This window comes from Zophobas morio, unplaced genomic scaffold (assembly GCF_036711695.1).
Source record: "Zophobas morio isolate AGI-343-1 ecotype UQ-CSIRO unplaced genomic scaffold, CSIRO_AGI_Zmor_V1 ptg000222l, whole genome shotgun sequence".
NCBI classification, from domain to species: domain Eukaryota; kingdom Metazoa; phylum Arthropoda; class Insecta; order Coleoptera; family Tenebrionidae; genus Zophobas; species Zophobas morio.
In genome coordinates, this window is record NW_026972326.1 from 296,174 (window position 1) to 315,610 (window position 19,437).

Sequence of the window (19,437 nt, forward strand, 5' to 3'; positions counted from 1 at the left end):
CTAGTTGCTTTTTTTTTTTTTCCTTTTTTAATTAGTCTTTCTCTATCTATCTAAGCAATTTTTTCAAAGTTCATCACTCTTTTTAAAAACTTTTATGGAGAACAACTTTTAAGTTTAAAAATTTAGATTACTAGTCATGCCTTCCAAATGGTGATGTCACGGGGTTTACTCACGTAATAATATTATTTTAGAGAGTTTGTCAGGTTGGATGCAATTATTATTCATCCTCAGGCCATGTAGTCATCTAGGGCATCGTTACTTATTATAGTAAAAAGTTTTTCAATAACAGTTGTTTTATACTAAAAAAGAGGCCACATAACTTGCAAATTGTACAATTTCAACATGTTAAGGGTTGTAGAAAATAATAATATTAATTTGCAGCTAAAAGGTAGACTGTGGTAAAAAAAGTCTAACCTTGTCTTCCTAAGAGAACTTCAGCGAAATGTAGCAGCGCCATTTCCCTCGAATTCATATTAAAAGAAAACGATTTTGCAGGATCTTCTATAGGACTTTAACTGTTTTGGAAGGGGCACCGCATACAACAAATTCGCTAGTGTGTCTCATTGTACCCTAGCAATAATATATTATCCTCTTACTAATCAAAAAGTCTCCATTTCACTAGATATTCCTGCATTTTTACCGGAAGCTCAGTCTGTGATGTAAAATTCCCTATCCTATCTAATGAGAGATTTATAATACCCTTGCGATTTATTTTTAAAAAGGCTTTAACATATGAACCAGGGCCTTTAATTAGGTTAGAGTCTAGGTAAAAATATTTTATATACTCTTGATACCTTTGAAAAACATTCTGTGAAATTTATCTTTTTTTTATCGTATTGAGAAATAAACGCACCCTAAACTTATGTCCCAGTAAACGCTTTCAATTTCGTTTCTCTGCCCCTAAAGAGCGAAAGATAGAGTTAGAATAAAAATTGTATTTCTCATGAACCTATAGCATATTTAATTCTTTTGTTAGTATCAGAATTTTTTAGCGGTGATTATGGGCAACCATACGTTATTAAAAGTTCTGTTAACTTTCATATGGTCGTCCTTTAATCTAATGAAAAACTACTAATATATATTTTTTCATAGATTACGTTATTTATAAGGTTAACGGTTTAACGTTCTTTAGTAAAAACTAATCTTTAAGCGAGGTACATAAAATATTTTTGGTTAAAACCTATATTATTCCCAACTAGTGTCGACTTGTAACCTATACTGATAGTGTACAAAAACAATATTTATGCAACCTATAAAAACGTTTTTAATTGTTTAGTATGACCATCCTCTATAATTTTCCGTTGAACGAGTAACTTTGAAGGGGTAATTTCGACTTTGTCGAGAAAAAGGTAAGTTAAAGAAATACAAAACAACCAATCTAAGCCAAGCGGTGTTCGCTGAGGAGAGGTGAGCACCTTGGTGCTCCAGATAGCACTGAGAGTTCTTCTGAACTGAGCGTAATGTGTCAGGAATAAGTGTCTTTTAACCTCTGATAATTTTTTCTATTACTTTTTAACCAAAAGTAAATTTATGTAAGTTATGAACTCACGTAATAAAAATTGTGCACTCCTACCAGAAAGGTTGCCAAGGTGTAAAGGTGAAAAAGGTAAATCCATTAATAGGATTTTAAACTTTTACTTGAAGTATACACCTACACTTTATTCACCTTACACTTTAGAAATTTCTGATGAAATTGCCTTTTCTCTATCCTTGAAAAGCGCCACACAGACTTATAAAGAAGGGGAAAAAAAGGAGAAGATTAATAAAGAAGCGGCCATAAAGTTATTTTGGAGAGCTGCTCAAAGTAACCCTTTCACAATCTTATAAAAGTAGAGTTTTTACTTTTCTACTTACAGTATTTAAAAGCTTGGATTTTTATCGTATGTCCGCTCAAAGTATTTTTCGTTTGTTGGAGCTATATGATCAGGAACCCGCTTTATTTAAGTACTTTATCACTCAAATTGTAAATAGTAAGGAGTCTATTTGGTATCTCAAATCTAACAATATCATTTACGTTTTTTATTAGACAAAAGCACTTTCAGCATCTTAAACAAGAGTCATACTATTTGTTGGCCAACTTATTTAAAAATTATGACTTGGAAGCTTTTCAAAACTATTATTTGTTGACTCTAACACGATACTTTTCCTATGAAAAAATTTCCCAACTTAAAGAGGTTGATATTTTGTTTAGTTTGTTGAGTTGTTAAATATTATGTTATATAAAAGGAAGTGATGGATCAAGACTTGTTGGTTTCCGCCTGCTCTGCCTTGTGGGATTCCTTAATAAAAAGAGCGAAATCACCAATAGAAAGCCTTCTTTCCAGCACTCTGCCGTTCTTACTAGAACTTAGTAGGAGCTTTTGACTGTCAGTGCCTTTACAATCATTTTTACTTTTATACTCTCAGGCGAGCACTTAGACTCCTGCCTCCCTCCAAACGAGCCGTTAAAAATAGATTCATCAAAAACTGCGGCCGTTATTAATTATCTTATACTGGCGTATACTTCTGAACGTATTTTTCCTTTTTTTCCAGTTATAAACCTGTTAAAGTTATTCGTCAACACACTCTGCTCTATTATAAAGGTTACACGCTTTCAAAAAACTTGCCAACAGAAATTCAGGCCTCTCTTCGTTTGGCCAATGCTTATACACGTTTGGACGCGGAGTGGAAAGCAGTGGCGGTTTTGCAGCGATGCGTGGAGCGTTTTATACTCTTCCTCAACTCTCAGCGGGACCTAAGCGACAGTTGGTTTGAAGAAAATTCAAGCGATGTATCCGCTCTTTTGGAGTTGCTGTTGAAGTGTTTTTCTATGTCTTTGGAGATGGACGACCGAAAGCGCTGCCTTCAGCTAGAAAAGTCTTGCGGAATTTACTTTAAACCGTTTCACCCTTATAAAACTTTTTATTCTAATAGACTTGCTGGTAGCCTGAGTGAAGCTCTTCAAATCAGTACGCCCTTCAATTGTACAAAGAGCGCTGTTAGCCGGCAATTGCTGCATCTAAACGACTACTCGACTGTCTCTCAGTTTCTTTGGGATGACGTTTGTCAGCTTTCGGCCGTTATAAGTGAAAGTACCAGCGTAAAAGACAGGCTGAAGTGCACCGTCTTCAGTAGCTTGGGAAAAAGCTTTCTTTACTGTTCCTGGTAGAGCGTGCTTCAAGGCGTTTATTGCATTAAAAAGTTCTCAAAAAAGTGGAAATGAGTGGGGATACTCCTCCGCAAAAGTCTCTGGACAACACTCGTCTTGCACGTACATGCAGGACACAAGGGATATCCGGAAGGTCAAGATCCGGAACAAATAGTCCCAAGCGTAGTAGGGCCCGCCGTTAAACGCACCTGAGTCATGGAAAAGATCGGTGAATCGGTTAAAAGGCGGGGAGATCGGTACTGAGAGAGGCCTTTTAGGGCGGGCCGATGCTGTAGGAGCTTGTAGAAAGTATCTGAGTGGACATCGTCGTCCTGGTAGTTGACAATCTCGGCCTCGTAAAATTCCTTTTCGGTGGTTTGTCGAAGCAAAATTAGAAATCGTTGAAGCTCCTCATCTTTTTCAGCAAGGTTTCCCCTGGTCAGAAATTGAGCGACATCTACCAAAAATCTTTGCAGAAATTTCGAGCGGAATCGTATGCTGAGATATTCCTTTTCTATAAGGCTAGTTAGATGCTTACCTAAAATGTTAAATGCTATTACATACCAGTTCCTATCAATTTATAAAATTGAGGGTTTGGGTCCACTAGAGTAACCTTTGGAAATTTTCCTAACGGGTTGTTCAAGTCATCGCACTTTTGAGCGGACTGTTCTGTTTTGCCTTGAGAGACTGCCTTGTCTCGAGTAGTTTTAAAAGCAGTAGCTAACTTTTTGATCGTACCTTAAGGCGATAGTTAATTCGGATAATTAAAGAAAATGAGAGAATGCCTTCAGAAAGAGCAATAAATTTGGTTAAAGGGACGTAAAAGATTCTGCCAAATTTTAACGTTTCCGACTTTGATAACTTTTCTTCGATGAGCATTTCTTTATAAAGAGATAAAATTTCGCAGAGCAATCCGTTGTTGTTATGGTTACCAGCTGTTGCGCATTCCGATTAGTGACGGAAATCTGATAGAAGTAAAGATACTTGCTAACCCGGCAACAGAAATAAGGAGTAGCGTTTGTTCTGCGAGTTTGCACCTAAATTTAATTTTGGGATGGCCCCCTTATGAAATTCCCACGTAGTCCGTATCCACTCGCAATTTGCTAAAGAATACGAGCCATAGCCCCATTCCTGTAATCAATGGTATTTGCTGTATAAGCACTAAAGTTATTAGGAAAAGTGCCTGAATTAGATTATGGATGTATCCCCAGTGAGACACAACGGCTATTATTTTTTCGGAACGCTTTTGGAGAAAAGTAGTGAGTTGGTCGAGACGACTGCTGTCTCCGCAAATATTCCACCATTCACCACTCGATAATTGGCTTAAATCAACATCTACAAGAATGAATAGTTTTATTCTTGATTATTCTGAATATATATTTGTTTATTTTAGGTTTCCTTTGTCATAAAAAACTTGCCTTTAAAACGCTCCAGACTGTTCAGTTTAGGATCTCTATTGAGCTCATCTTTTAGTTTACCTTGATTCTCAATTAAGTTGGGATAAAACTCCATTACGAGAGGAAGCACAATGAAAGGGACATTATTCTGAAGTAGAAATTTTATTGCAGATCACGGATACTTTAAAAGTTAAGAATATACCTTAACTGTGTTTTGAAAGGCGTACGAAGCGGTCATTAAGGCTCTCGTTAACGGAGACGCCACTAATAACTCTATATTCCAAGTTTTAGTTATGGAATCTAATTCTTTAGCTTGCTTTACTCCGTATGCAGTGAGTGGTGCATCTCGATATACCGGGTTGGTAGCGCTTATGCAATATAATAAGTTAAACTAGTGACAATACTAAAAAAAAAAACTTTTGTAGATTGTCTTGCAATTTATATATTTATAAGAGTATAAACCTGTCATAAGGGTCGGTCTCTTGACGCACATTAGCTGTGCTCTCTCCATGTCGCACAAAATAAACTGTTTTAAACCCTTTAATTTATATTAATAAAAATAGTCAATAATAGAACGTTAGTTACGAGCAACTTTCAACCTGGTGGATTCTTTACGGGACCACCCTTTCGTTCTACTGATTTTAAAATTTTCATTTTATACCTCCGTTAGACTTTATAACTTCATAATTAGAAAAGCTATTAGATCATACAACGCACACACGAAACCGTCAACAACCGTTCAGTCTGTTTTAATTCGTCTCCCACCCAAAACCATTTAGCTTAATTTTTTATCTGGCTCCCATATAAAGTTAAGGGTTTTTACAAAAATAGGCATGCTAAATCGTTTTTTAATATACAAAGTCATATTTAATGCCTGCATAGAGAGCAAATCATAGCTTCATTTTATGTAAGAAATATATATAAGTTAATCTATGCGATGCATATAAGTACTTGAAGTATTCACTATATATAAAAAGATAAAATACTATTAATAGTAAGCTGGTCTTTGACTAGTAATCTTTTACATAGATTTCTTAAGGCCTACACAACTAATACTTTCTTCCTCTACCCAGGCGGAGTTGGAGAAGGCGCATCTAAGTATTCTTCCTAAAGAGTATACTGACTGTCCAAAGCGCTGAGAAAGAGAGTAGGAGTAGAGGGGTCGGAAACTCCGCCAATTTATAAAGTGTGGTAGAAAACCTTTATAAATCCAACTCCTTATAGAGAGATAATATTACTATAAAAAGTTATTTTTTAGTTTACTTAAACTATCAGCATTACTAATTTTGATTAGCCCTTTAAATACATGTATTAAGCTCGGTCAGTAATGCCCAACTCTCACATTTTTTATTGTATTACTCTTATAAATCATTATCTATTTTGTAACTGCCATACAAATTTATATATTTTTCAAGAAATTTTTTAAAATTCTAGTAACCTGGAGATATTTGGCCTTACCCATACAAATAGGGTAAACTAAGTCGCATAAAGGGGAGTTTACTTTCTTTCTCTTCTAATATATATAGTGTTCTCTTTCCTTTTCATTTTTATAACATTATATTTTTGTTTATATTACTTAATTTACTATTTTATTCACTTATTTTTACAAAAAATTTAATACAATCCATCTTTCTTATTTAAGTATTAAAGCTTTGACAAATTTGGTAACAGAATTCAAATTGTTCTGGCCTTCTAAAATATTCTTGCATGTCGTTCTTAATCCTCACCGACTTGACTCAAAAGAGAATCTATCTATTCGTAATATGAAACGATATTGTAAAAATAGTGTTATCAATTAGTAATATATATGTATGATCGCCGTTAATAACACTATATATACAGCGTTTCAAAGGTTCTAATATTTCCGATCTTCATTTGGGTCAGTCTGTAATAGGTTAGATACTTAAAACCATCATGCCGGGGTTGGGCGTGGTCGCCGTAGCTGAGCGCTTAAGAGCGTTGAGGCGCATGCTTAAGGTCATGGGCTTGATTCTTTCGATTTTTGATGGTCGCATATTTAACCTTGCCCTCCTAAATTCTAATAATCTCACCCAGGGATAACAGTTGAAGGTTAAAAATGTAGCTTTGATTAAACAAGTGAAGCTGGGCACTTAAGAACTAAGGGTGAGGGTTTCAAGTAGCCATGAAGAGAGGCTATGCATTAGCACTCATAAGGGCGAGGTTTGATACGCAACCATCAAAGACCGAAAAAATCGAGCCCACGATCTTGGTCATGAGCTACAACCACAAATCCTGATTTTGGGATGTTGGCCTTAAGTTTTAAACTGTACGCCTTCCACCGCCCTCTAGGTACTAAAGCGCACGTGTCACCTAGACAGACAAACACCAGTCATCTATGTAACTACGTGGTTTATCAGAATTAACTCCAACTCTAGTTGACATGGAAGGCTCAGCGGCTTACAATGAAGGTGTAGCAGAGCATGATAAACACATAAGGTGGTTTAAAACTTTAAATAAACCTAGTCTGATGTTTCGAAAAAAAATGTTTATTGCTGTTAACAATATTTTGAATTCTAGGATTTTTTATAAATAAAAAGGATACCAAAATGAGTCCTCTAAGTTGAATCGTATTAATTAACGGGGCATATATAATAATAAAGGATATTAACAATTTTTGGGGGTGTTGTAAATTCCTCTCGAAGAATTTATACGTGACTACTCCCAACTGAGTAAATCCTTAAGTAGACTTTTTAAGAAAGACTATAAATTGGTGGAGAAAACAGAACAAGACTTCGTTATTGATTCTGGTCTTAAGATTTGTGGTTGAGACTGATGCTAGTAATTTCGCTAGAGAAGCTTCCTTAAACAAGTTTAAGAAGACGGTCTTCGTTCCGTCAAGTATTATATGAAACAGTATACAGACTCCCCATTAAACTACCATATATCCTGTAAAAAATTACTAATAATTATTAAAGCTCCTTATATCTGGAGATACTTTCTTCTATCCTTAAAGGAAATTATACCATTTTTATTGACCACAAGAAAGTAGAATATTTTACGCGAAAACCTTTATAACCGATCTTTCTGCGTATAAATTTGAGATAAGTTTTTATCTTACAAAGCTATTAGCAAACATAAGGCTCTTCAAAGTGTTAATAAATTTTTTCCAAGAAATTAAATATTAAACCCCAACGCTTCCACTTACCCTATTAAATGATTTACATATTCACTTCATACCATTATATTCATTTCAAAATTCATTGTTTTAACATATGTCCAAATTTAGTAATAATTAATTCTTTTAGGGGGTGGCGACTTGAACCGTAGAACATTGAACTCCTCACCTGTTAGATTTCCCAAATTACTAAAAAGTGGGGGGCGGAAATCATTAATTAAGGTATCAAATCCTAAAATAAAGAGTTCCTGAAATCAAGGGAAGTGCAACATCAACACGCCCATTGCTTTTTAATTCGTCGAAAAAAATAAGGCCTGACCTGTAATCTTAGAGTCAAAGAGTATTGGAGGAGGGCATAACCATTAAATATTCGTCCCTTCCCTCCCCCTTCTCCGTTTAGAAAGCCCCCTGTGCCCAAGTGTATATGGCGTATGCGCTGGAAAAGATGTACGTCAAAAGTTTTGCGGTAATTAATGTTAAAGTTTTTAATTCTTTTGCAACTCAGAGTTTAAATGTGTCTAGTAGTGATAACATACAACAAAAATATAAAAACCATTTTGCACAAATTTTCAACTTATACTCCATTTCCCGCCTACAACACGCCATATATGCATTTAATGGCTACAAAAGAGCTTGAGTTTCGATTATTCTCTTTATGTTCGGGTGTGTGACCCCTTGCCCTCCGTTTTGTTTTGTTCTTAGAATTTTCGGAAGATATTCTTTTTGCTCTGCTTACATCACTTTATTTATAAAAAAACATTTATTTTTATTATTTATAAATGATACTTTTTGGGGGTTGGACCACTCCCTTACATCTTCATAAAAGTAACAACTATTTAGTTCGTAACATGTAGTGAGCATTTTAAGCGTCTCTCTTTAGGTTAAAAAAGTTTATAAATTCTTTTCCTTTCCTAATTTTAAATATTGAAAACTATTTTATTAACCCATATTTGCTAATGATAAGAGTCTACAAGCAAAAATTATTGCTCAGCTTATGTTCAAATGTTTATAACTTAGCCGGTGGCTCGTATATGATATAAGCACTCTGCTGTTAAAGGTTATGGCTAACAGCGTTTATGTCTTTGAATGCAAATGCGTTAAGAAATAAAAAGAATGTTTAATTCGTTACATTACGTATGTTAACGACCCTTTTTAGCATTTTAGAAAAAAATCTTATATTGTACAAAAGTATTGGGAAATCTAATTCCATAACTATACTTATTAAATAGTAATTCGTGATACTTTTGTAAAATTTTACGGCGAGGGCAATACTACTCCAACTGGAGCGGATTAAAGAATTGAAAAAGGATCGATAGGAGTATAACTTTCCAGATAAATACTTCAACGTTAGTAGGGAGAAGGCTTAATTAGGAAAGCATTTTAGATCAAAGAATTTTACTTACGGAGATGTATTGTCATAAAGTCCTGGTCATCTTCTTTTTACGTTGCAATCAACGCTAAGAACCGACGTTATTGAGCATGACGCTTGTGGGTGACGGCCACACAATATTAGTAACGGGAGGAGCAGGATATATCGGGGCTCATACTGTGGTTGAACTCTTAGGTTTAGGATATGCAGTAGTCGTCGTAGACAACCTAGTTAATTCTAAAAAGGGTATTGTCATTATTTCATATAGTTTCCTCTATTAGAAATAAGCTATCTTAGTATCGATAAAGCGTGCTGAGGAAATTACGGGAAAAAAAATTAACTTTTACGAAGTTGATCTCTGTGAAAAAGAGGCTTTAGAAGATGTTTTCAAAAAGCACCAGTTTACAAGTTGCATCCACTTTGCAGGTTAAATATATTCTTATTTTCTCAATAAATGTAAGTTTATAGTGATACACAAATAAAATTTTTGTGAATTTTTATTGTTATTATTAACATATATATGAAAAAATGACAATATTTATACTCAAAACATTGGTTGCAAGGTGCAAATTTTTCACTTTTAAGAAGAAGAAAATTTTTTTATAGTAGTACCATAACTACAAAATAATATTTGTTATAGGGTTAAAATCAGTCGGGGAGAGCGTTATCAAGCCTTTGAAGTATTATTACAACAATCTCACAGGGACATCCGTTCTCCTCGAGTTACTAGAGAAGTACGCCTGCAAAAACTTTGTGTTTTCATCTTCAGCTACTGTCTATGGGCTGCCAAAGGTTAAAAGCTACTGCTTCACTTCTAACTTTAGTAACTATTAAATTTTTTTATAGTCACTTCCTTTGAAAGAGGATCATTCCTTGTCGTGCGTTAATCCCTACGGCCGGACTAAGTTGTTTATTGAAGAAATGTTAAGAGGTTCTCTCCTTTTTTCCCCCCCGGTATATATAGTCTAATTAATTTTCCGACACCTTTAGACCTTCATAGTAGTGATCCTTCCTGGAATATTGTTATTTTACGTTATTTTAATCCTGTTGGTGCGCACAGCTCCGGACTTATTGGAGAAGATCCAAGCGATGTGCCCAATAATTTAATGCCCTTTATAGCTCAGGTCGTTTTTTAAATTATAACTTGGATCGATACTAACAGGTATCCAAATAGTAAATAAGATTTTAAGAATTAATCTTAATAACTAGTAAATTTATTAGAAGTCTTACAGTTCTAAAATAAATTATTTTGCCAATTATTTTGCCTTCTGCATAGTACAAAGGCAATAGTAGCACTTTTCTGGGGCCCTTTACCCATACTTTGGAGTTTTAATAAGCAACTATAGAACTTATTTAAATTTGTCGCTTTTAACCAGCTTTTGTATTTAATCTTTATATTATTTTTTGCCTGACATCTTGCCTCTTTTTTTTTTTTTCAAATATTTTTCATGTTCTTTAGACTGCGATAGGTCGGCGTGAATGCCTAAATATCTTCGGAGGGGATTACGACACTAAAGACGGAACAGGTTTTCCAATTACACCTCAAATTAATATATTAACTTTCATTTACATTATAAGTTTATGTCTAAATAAAGAATTACTCCCCATTTTTTATTTCAGGTGTGCGCGATTATATCCACGTTGTTGACCTTGCTTTAGGCCACGTATGCTCCCTTAAAAAAATTCAGGAGAAGTGTGGCTGCGTTGCATATAATCTCGGGACCGGCCGCGGGTATTCCGTGCTGGAGATGGTTCGCGCTTTTGAAGATGCTTCTGGTTATACTTATTCCTTTTTTATGTCAACCATTTCTTTATAATATACCTGTTAACAGGAAAAAAAATCCCCTATAGAATTGTGGAGCGCCGCAAAGGGGACGTGGCAGAGTGTTACGCTGACCCGGAAAAGTCAAAGAAAGAGTTGGGCTGGTCCGCTTCAAAAGGTTGAGCCCCGAATTTTTTAGTACACCGTATGGCAGCTTACACGCCACTTCCTTGGTTAAGCTAGGCTTACAGGATATGTGCAAGGACACGTGGAACTGGCAAAGTCAGAACCCGAATGGCTACGTTTAACAGGAGTGCTTTCTGTTGAAGCGGAGCCATTACTAAGGAGCCTCGTGGTTTTCTAAACGGGTGAATTAACTAATTAAAATATGTACCGAATTAATAAATTTGTTGCAACATGTGTTTTATCGCTTTTCGTTAAAAACCTTTTCAGAAGTGCGCGTGTGTGCAGTTATGGAGTTTCTTTTATAAACAATATATAGTTCAAAAAATTTACCTTGCCAACCAGCTAGCGATACTAATTAGCAGAAAAAAAATTCAGCAAGAAAACCGCGAAACCGAATTTAAGAGTTATTATTAAATAATATGGGAACAACTACTTCTCCCTCATAACTTCTATGTGATAAGCCCGCATACTTTTAAACAAATAATAATACCAAAGCATAATCATAATAAACTTTTCAATAAAGGCGTAAAAAAACTTTAGAAGATTTAATTCCATTAGCGAAAAGCTGTGAGCCCCCCACAAAGAAGTTTTATTTAAAAACGAATTAAGCTATATAAAACAAGAAAGTTTTCTTAAACTTCATTATGAAGAAAAGTTCTTCCCCGTTAAAGTTTTGGGGAGTTCGTGCGGGAAGCGTTGGGGCTTTGTTGTTCGCTGCCTTTAATATTGTAACTGCCCTTAACAAAATCCGTTATATGCCCGTCGCAAGGCTGTAATGTCACTGACTAGTAATAAAAATTTTAATTTAAAAAGTAATAAAAAGAAAAATCGTAGCAACCCTCAGGAGACGTCCGCCTTGTGGTTCCTGTAGGGTTTTAGTACTTAGCGAAGTGGACGACTGTGAAGCCGAAAGTCTTAAACGCTGCCAGGCAGGCAACGTGGAGTCCCACGGCAACGGAGAAGCGATCATGGATTTTTGCAAAGAGAAAGCATCAACTACAGATTTTAGTCTTTCCTGCGAAGCGCTTCCATCCACAATTTTGTACAAGGAGCGTCTTCTTATTGCGTCATCGTAGGAAGGAACGCCCGTCTCACTGTCTTCGTCGTAATCGTAAGTTTCTAGAAGAGAGGGGTTTGATTACATAAATAATACGAGATGAGTAAGTAATAAAGGGACCTGGCAAGGCGGGCAAAGAGTAAGGAGGTGTTTTAGGCCAGTAGTCCGGCGGGGGTTCATCAGCAATGCGGTCGGCAACGTTGAACGGAAGAGTGATTATATAATTCGGCGAAAAAAACACGCAACAGTGGACTTCTACGCAGTAACTAGCAGAAGTGGGACATGTCGACCAAAAAAAAGTCTAAAGAGTGAAAGAGAAAACACCTGACTTCTACGCCTTCTGGTGTGAAAAGTCGCACGGAGGACGCAAGCTGAGGTCCTCCGGACTGGTAAGAAGCAGAATAACGAAAACAGATGGCACAAAGCGAAGCAGTGATACGGCGTCCATCTGCCCTGAAAGAGCCACACCCCGTAGTTTTCCTCGGTCCTCGTGCTTCAGGTTCATGATGATATCCTTTCTAGTTACGAGCTTAATAATGCTAAAGTTTGAGTAGAGTGTCGCTAATGGAAAAAAACCGGTACTCCTGATGCCTTTTGATAGGAATGTTTTCAGTTAGCACTTTCGTAGCTAAAATTTGACTCGAGCAAAACTCGCGGACTTGCCGCATAGACCTTTTTTTAACTTTGAGATTTTGACGAATGCTGTATATATTGTAAATGACGTAAAAAATAATAAAAACTACGTACCCAAAAACTAACTTAATTTTAATGGTATTGATGCTTCGGAGAAGCTCGTGGCGAATGAAAAGCGATATCCTTATAGGACTTCCGGAGATGTACACGTCTGAATCAAGAGAGCCTATAATCTGTACAAGTAGTTAAACAAGCACAAATAGGAATGCCTAAAAAAAAAAACACCTGCAGATGAGCTGTCACGTGCTGAGGGACAAAATTTAAAGCAAGAGGGGCTATCACCGGGTTGTACAACACTGCTCGCTAAGAAAAGCAATGACGTAAAAGGAAGTTAGCATAAAAAATAGAAAAGAAATTTGTACTTAAAAATTATAAAATAATAACTGAAACAAAAAAGTTAAAAATCAAACAGCCCCATAAAATAATAGACAATATCAGGATGCTTGTACAAAATGGTACCCACTAAGGTTTATATACAATTTTATTTATAGCAAGCCGACCCGAAATTCTATAGAAGTACGCAGATGCTTTCTGTCGAATTTCATAAGTTCCGAGTGGATCACGTAAGAGCGAATCTCGTACCATACTTTGCAGTTAGCAACGGCGTCCCAGCCTCCCGAAATCGTGGTGGAAGGCGGTAACGTCTCAGGACAGCTAAAGAAATATTAGAAAAAATAAAAAAAAAAATTTAAACCAACCGGAAGCTGAATGGGAATTCATAATCACCCTCTGGAACCCCGTCATCTTCAAAAGGAGTAGCATTCCTTTGTACTTCTTCAAAAAGAAGTACCGTGTGTACAGTGCCGTCATCAGTACTGTAGCGGAAGCAGCAGCGACAAGCGACAATTATATCTTAAGCAAAAAAGGACTTACAATTACATGAAGTATATAAGTTTTACAGGTTAGAAAAAAAGCTCCAAGAAAAAAAAAGAAAAATCTAATAAAAATGACCGATACACATCTTAGCCTTAATGAAACTAAGGAGGTTCCGTAACAATTAAAAAAGGAGTTTTAAAGATTCCATACTCAATAACTTTAAAGAAGACTCAAAAAAAGAAAAGCAGAAAGGAATAAATATAACAAAAATAACTGACATACACTCTAACTTTAAGAAACCATTTATTTACAGTGTTAGATACTATTTATAATAAGTTATTATAAAGCATAATTACATTACTTAAAAAGAAATATAAACCTTTAACACAGTTGGGCAGAGAATTCATAGACAGGCAAGCAGCGCCCTCTATGGGCTGACTGCCATAGACAATCTTTATATATGAAAATAAAAAAAAAGTATAAATTTATAATAATGGTAACTATAGTAGATGAATAGACAAGACCTGCTTATTTAAAGCAATAAAGAAATCTTTAAACTCCGGATAAGGAATTAGAGGCATGTAAGTATTTCCTATATAAGAGCGTTTATAAAAGCATTGCTTAAAGTGTGTATCTACGTTGCCTGAGATTATTCCTTATAATAATTATATTTCAAACTTTACTCTCATTTCCTCTGTACGTCATATTCCAATGCCAGTAATAGCTGGACATAGTAAACTTTATAACCAAAACAAGCCAAAAACAAATAAAAATATTAAAAACTTAGCACTGAAATGCTTTATTGTTTTACTAGAGTAAACTCTAATTAAAGTTTTTTATATAAAAAGTAGATAAATTATAAACTGGTATGTTTTTATGGTTTCTAGCAAATGTTGATGTTGTGTGGTCTACTTTTTAAGATTGCCATCGCAAGAAGAGAAACAAACTTCATGTTTGCATAATTGTAAGAGCCAATTAAACAGGTTTAAACATAATGTTGGAATGTCCTCGCGTTAAGTAACTGCGTATATATTTATACCTGTAGCATTCCACTCGACCGCTTTACCTATCGGATGTATTGCCATTTAGATACACTTAAAGGCCTTTTCTGCCCAGTTATCTAAATTTTAAAAGTAATAGTTCGTAGACTTACCCTTATAAAAGTTTAAGTAACTTTGATTTTTATTTTACGAAACTATTTTTAATGCTTTTTTTAGGATACTATTCCAACGTTTATTTGGGTTGACCGTCTTAGGGCGCACCCCTTTTAAAACATTTATAGGATGACAAGCGCATCGCGCTTCGTTGTTGCTTTGGTCAGTGTTCGCTGGGTGGTGGGCGCTGTGCCACCTAGACAGCTCGAGGGCAATACGATAAATTATTAGAGCTCCTTTTAAAATTACTAACTCTATATTATTCTCACTTGCTTATTATATATTTTTAAAGTTTTTAGTTTGTAAAATTAACACAATTAAGAAAAATAAGGTGTGGATTACATCTATGGGTTTATATTTAATGCAATCTTCTCACTTTGTTTTTGTACAGTTTTTAAAGTTATTATAGTATCCCTACTTCCCGATATATATTTTACAACTTAAGCCCTTCTATACCCTCTACTTATCTCAATAACTGGTACTAATTTTTCTTGCAGTTTTTAAAAATACTTAAGGAACCCGTGCAAAATCCTAACCTTATTCCTTGGTTTTTATTTTTTTTTAATTTTACTGTTCTTACCGAGATAGCTTAAATTTTTGTTTTCTTTATGTTCTTTATATTTACTTTTTACTTAACTAATTTTAATTTTTATATCGTCAGTTATAATATTATTCTTTTATCAAATATAATTATAGAGTAACTTTTCCGTAATTAATAAAAAATTCTTTCTACCTTTTACTTGCTAAGTAAACATCGTGTTCAAAACAGCCCTTTTAAGATAAACGAGAATCTTTTCTGTAACTCTTCTTTCTTTGAAACTCCACATTATAAAATGCTATAACAAATTTAATATAGAACAAGTAGCAATCCTTATGACTAATAATATTTTAAAATCGAAGTATTAAAATTCATATATTTTGCATCCGCAAAGCAAGCTACTATGCTTTCTAAGTTACTTCCTGAAAAGATTTTTTTTAATAAGTAATTCTGCAACCATTATGCTAAACAGAAACAGATATGTGAAGATCAGGAAGGCTAAGTTAACTGTGACCCTTAGACTTTTATGTAATAATAAAAACATTTTAACCTCGAGTAGAATCCACTACCCCGTAGGAGTAATGTTTAATAAAATGAGTATGAATCCCTTTATTTAAAAACTAAAGGTGCTTAGGGAAAGGTCTAAGTACTTTCTTTCAAATGTTTATTGTGAAATTGTTTCAAGCTTTTTAAATTTTTATCCTCTTTCCAGAAAAAGAACCAAAATTAATGAGTGGCAATCTTCTTAATACAATTTTTGTAACATAACACTAATTTTTTAAACTCATTCTCTTTTATTAGAGCCCGAAAGGGTTCTAAAATGGAATTCACAGAAGTAATTATAGAAGGCTTCAAGTCACCGGGATGCAAAGCCTACAAGTAAGTATTACAGATGATTGTAGTAAAAAATAGAAATATGACTATACATATTCCTCATAATCTTGCCAGGCTTGTTGAGCGCTAGTATAAAGGACATCGCCACCGTTTTCCAGTGTGCGCTGTACACAAAAACGTTTTTCTAAGAACAAGACGACGTGCTCCAGAAGCAGAAGGGGCGGGCAAAAGCTAATATTTCCAGGCTCGCAAAAGGACCTCTTCAGCTTCCGGTGGACATCAGTGGCGGAATCTAACAAACATGTGTTATTCACAAATGATTGTAAAGGTGCGCGTGGCGCAAAATTTACCGAATAGAGAAATACGATTGTCAGAGTTAGATGGGGAGTCCTCAAGCAAATGCCTTAAAGGCAACTCAGTTTTGGGAATATGGACAACTTTGGGAGGCAGCTATATAAAAAGAGGTAGTCCATGCTTATAGCTTAGCAATGTCAGCGGAAGAGGAGTGGTATGTTTATAGACATTAAGAGTATTGTGATAATAATGGAATGTCTTCTATGCCGAGGACTTGATAAGGAGTACACGAAAGAACATTGCGCTTAAACATATATATGAAGTACCAAAACGCCTTTTAAATGAACTTCAGCAAAAGAGGTAGCCAACGTTGCTATATATATATATATATATATGCATTTGAGAAGAAAAACATCACTAAAAACGAGAGGTAAACCAAGACGTTCCAAGAGCGCAGAATAACAAAATATCGCTGACGCACGGCATTGGAAGACATCGCAAACGAAAAGCAGAGCACTCACGACGAAGCCCGCACACATGTTCTCTTCTCCTACAAGCAACAAAGAGAAGAGCTCAGACGGCCTAAACACCGCCAGTTTTGCGAAATGAAATCGCTCACCATTCACAGCGACGAGGCGTTGGAGGGGCACTTTTCTGCCAATATGGATCGCAGTAGTCCAGTAATCGCCCGCGCTAGAAAGAATTAGTGCGCTTTGCAGTATTACTTCCACACGAGAAAGAACGTTTGGGCAAAGGGTACTAACGGCTGGTCATAAGCGTATTTATAGATGAGAAACAAAGTATAATTATAGAGAATACCTCGAGTAAAAATTTTATAATAAGCCCGAATCGCTTTTATATCGCCATTTAAAGCATTTAAAGAAAAAGAGCCTAAAAAACATAATGAAAAGTAAACGAGATGCTGAAAAGACAAAAATGACTAGCCCTACCCCAATCCGGCATTAACAAAACAACACGATAATTGGTTGTCGCTTCAAAAAGCAAGCGAATCAGCGAGACACAATCCGCCAAAGTAACATCTGATTGGGCGAAAGGCGCCACGACCAAAGCAATGAGTGTATCAGTGGCCTTAACTAAGCAAGTGAGCTTAATGTCCATGATAGGACTGCTAGGTGCAGTTGGCTGCGAACAAGGAGGACGGATGAGCAAACACGCGAGGGTGGTCCAAGTAAAATATGGTAAACTAGAAACCTTTTTCTCACAAAACTGCTTGACGCTCTCTAAAAGGAAGCGTGCACGGTCGTTTTTCCGGAAGTAGTCCCTCACTGGTTGCAACAAGGCGTTTATGGCGTGCGTTAGAGAGGTTTTCAGTACTTCCTCCGTAATAACTCCAGTTAAAATTTTCTCTCGCTGAGCAAAAAAAGAAGCAAGAATGTCTGGCTAAGCAATTTAAGCTAACCACTGCCTCAAAGCTTTCGAAGACAACAGGCGAGTCTTGAAAAAAAACAGTAAAGGTAGCATTTGGCTGGGAAAAGATGATATACTGAAGGTAGTCCAGACACGGGTTTGAAGAGTCCAGATCAGGCGGTTGCTTCGAAGATCCTTTTAACGCACAGTAAATAAGAAGAGGCCAGAGACGAACAAGCGAGCCCTACCTCGACGATACAGTTCCACGGGAGAGGGAAAATAAGCGTGGCGGATCTTCCGTGCGACATCGTCTTCGCTGTCATCCATAAATATCGAAGATTCTGGATCAGACTTGGACATCTTTGCTTGCCCTATTGTTCAATGAATATATATGTCAGCACTGTAATTATTGAAAAAAAACTAAAAAAAAAAGGTATATAAAAAACTAAGTTTTCCCTTCTTTAAGACCGCAAAGCATATGATGAGAGAGAATAACAGGCTTGTGCTTTTTTTTTAAGTGATCACAATATTCTCGTGCTAGCATATTGACTTTTCTAAAGGTATAACTTCTAAGAAAAAATTATGTTCAATTACTACAGGAGAGACCTCTGGTCGACACCGAGCTGGCACACGTCAGCCCTCAAGAAAAATATATCCGCGCATTGCATAAGGGGATAAAGAATTTGCGCTGCCGACAGATTTCCTTTAACATAAAAAAGATTTTAAAAAAATTATAATACATATATGAAAATTATACACGCCTTCTTTACGGCCCATAATCTGGCAACACTTCTGAACTCTGTTAATATTAAAACAGCGAGCAACGTCCAAAACCTGCAACTATTTACAAAGTAAATTGTAATTTATAAAGTTTTTTAAAAATAATACCCAGTAACGTTCAGCGTTCAAGCAAATTTCAGAGGAAGACCTTAAAAACTTGACATTAGACATGTCCATACCGGCTGCTTTCCAAACCTATAAGCATGTAACACTTAAATTATTCTGATAATACCTTCAGTATAGTTTGAAACTAACATTAATAAAATATTCTCCAACTAATTCTATCTTATTTATGTCGCCATTTAATTTATCGTTCATTAAGGCAAACCAATCCGCCACCCAGAAGATAAAAGTGCCTATTGATCAACTGTTAATTAACAAGTAAACTAAGAAAGTACAACGTGAAAGCAACCTCTTCCCATCTTAATGCATTTATTAACATTTATAGCTTTAAACAGACCTTGCGCTATGTGCATTCTCCCTTTTGGGTAAAAAAAGAATATACGTATTACAAAAATTTAAATAAAAATAAAAATTACCTGAAGGCTCAAAACCATCGTAAAAAATTAACGCAGGTTTATCTCGCAACAAAGAACGAAGCTCTGAAGGAAAGATACATTCTTCACCAACGCTTATTAATTCAGAAAAAAAATTTTCCGAATCTTTTTCTAGTAAAACAGATTCCTCTACCATAACAGCTAAAAATACGGTTCTAACTAAATGAAGACCCCATAAAGCCTGTAAGGAACATGCTAGGTCACGAGATTATTTATTATTAAAGGGTATTTCCTGGTGCTCGATCGAGTTAACAACATTAGAACAGTCGAGCTTTTAATCAGACGCCCAGAAGTACAAATAAAATTATCTTAAATGTCTCCTTAAAGTTAAATTTCAAGCAGAAAGCAAACTTCAAGTCGTCCCATGGT

At 35.5% G+C, this 19,437-nt stretch overlaps 6 protein-coding genes across 9 annotated transcripts; 2 read left to right on the forward strand and 4 right to left on the reverse strand.

Annotated features, from left to right (window-relative positions):
* The first annotated feature begins 1,539 nt into the window (after positions 1-1,539).
* LOC135146309 (uncharacterized) lies at positions 1,540-3,449 on the forward strand. Its single transcript, XM_064078468.1, has 8 exons — positions 1,540-1,606; positions 1,679-1,804; positions 1,857-1,944; positions 2,027-2,174; positions 2,227-2,350; positions 2,407-2,511; positions 2,583-2,856; positions 2,914-3,449. Exons 1-8 carry the CDS (start codon positions 1,540-1,542, stop codon positions 3,146-3,148), a joined length of 1,167 nt encoding a protein of 388 aa, XP_063934538.1. The 3' UTR covers positions 3,149-3,449.
* Positions 3,185-5,235, reverse strand: LOC135146310 (uncharacterized). Its single transcript, XM_064078469.1, has 10 exons — positions 5,124-5,235; positions 4,987-5,062; positions 4,727-4,892; positions 4,546-4,672; positions 4,311-4,462; positions 4,120-4,258; positions 3,913-4,062; positions 3,692-3,865; positions 3,399-3,641; positions 3,185-3,336 (listed from the first exon to the last, which is right to left on the reverse strand). The coding sequence occupies exons 1-10, from the start codon at positions 5,176-5,178 to the stop codon at positions 3,185-3,187; spliced, it is 1,434 nt and encodes a 477-aa protein (XP_063934539.1). The 5' UTR covers positions 5,179-5,235.
* Positions 5,236-9,098: 3,863 nt separating this feature from the next.
* LOC135146317 (UDP-glucose 4-epimerase-like) lies at positions 9,099-11,180 on the forward strand. Its single transcript, XM_064078479.1, has 9 exons — positions 9,099-9,275; positions 9,327-9,455; positions 9,670-9,821; positions 9,876-9,960; positions 10,020-10,153; positions 10,489-10,555; positions 10,650-10,805; positions 10,862-10,969; positions 11,035-11,180. The coding sequence occupies exons 1-9, from the start codon at positions 9,140-9,142 to the stop codon at positions 11,097-11,099; spliced, it is 1,032 nt and encodes a 343-aa protein (XP_063934549.1). The 5' UTR covers positions 9,099-9,139; the 3' UTR covers positions 11,100-11,180.
* A 405-nt stretch (positions 11,181-11,585) lies between these two features.
* Positions 11,586-14,131, reverse strand: LOC135146324 (arrestin, lateral eye-like). 3 transcript variants are annotated; one of them, XM_064078491.1, is made up of 13 exons: positions 14,068-14,131; positions 13,923-13,995; positions 13,426-13,579; positions 13,315-13,381; positions 13,228-13,258; positions 12,953-13,030; positions 12,794-12,893; positions 12,611-12,736; positions 12,474-12,552; positions 12,359-12,420; positions 12,155-12,300; positions 11,816-12,096; positions 11,586-11,762 (listed from the first exon to the last, which is right to left on the reverse strand). In XM_064078491.1, the coding sequence occupies exons 1-13, from the start codon at positions 14,122-14,124 to the stop codon at positions 11,643-11,645; spliced, it is 1,374 nt and encodes a 457-aa protein (XP_063934561.1). In that variant the 5' UTR covers positions 14,125-14,131; the 3' UTR covers positions 11,586-11,642. The 3 variants fall into 3 exon arrangements, with proteins under 3 accessions (XP_063934561.1, XP_063934560.1, XP_063934562.1); XM_064078490.1 differs by having other exon boundaries at positions 12,794-12,900; positions 13,228-13,381; XM_064078492.1 differs by lacking the exons at positions 13,923-13,995; positions 14,068-14,131 and having other exon boundaries at positions 12,794-12,900; positions 13,426-13,573.
* A 1,816-nt stretch (positions 14,132-15,947) lies between these two features.
* LOC135146297 (uncharacterized) lies at positions 15,948-18,431 on the reverse strand. Of its 2 annotated transcripts, none has more exons than XM_064078455.1 (12): positions 18,338-18,431; positions 17,980-18,285; positions 17,784-17,926; positions 17,576-17,734; positions 17,314-17,506; positions 17,183-17,254; positions 16,983-17,129; positions 16,800-16,913; positions 16,690-16,736; positions 16,420-16,519; positions 16,162-16,361; positions 15,948-16,108 (listed from the first exon to the last, which is right to left on the reverse strand). In XM_064078455.1, the coding sequence occupies exons 2-12, from the start codon at positions 18,089-18,091 to the stop codon at positions 15,962-15,964; spliced, it is 1,434 nt and encodes a 477-aa protein (XP_063934525.1). In that variant the 5' UTR covers positions 18,092-18,285; positions 18,338-18,431; the 3' UTR covers positions 15,948-15,961. The 2 variants fall into 2 exon arrangements, with proteins under 2 accessions (XP_063934525.1, XP_063934526.1); XM_064078456.1 differs by lacking the exon at positions 18,338-18,431 and having other exon boundaries at positions 17,980-18,102; positions 18,178-18,192.
* LOC135146311 (uncharacterized) lies at positions 18,325-19,149 on the reverse strand. The gene is made up of 6 exons (XM_064078470.1): positions 19,051-19,149; positions 18,924-18,992; positions 18,767-18,867; positions 18,620-18,706; positions 18,502-18,571; positions 18,325-18,434 (listed from the first exon to the last, which is right to left on the reverse strand). Exons 2-6 carry the CDS (start codon positions 18,985-18,987, stop codon positions 18,325-18,327), a joined length of 432 nt encoding a protein of 143 aa, XP_063934540.1. The 5' UTR covers positions 18,988-18,992; positions 19,051-19,149.
* Between the last annotated feature and the right edge of the window lie 288 nt (positions 19,150-19,437).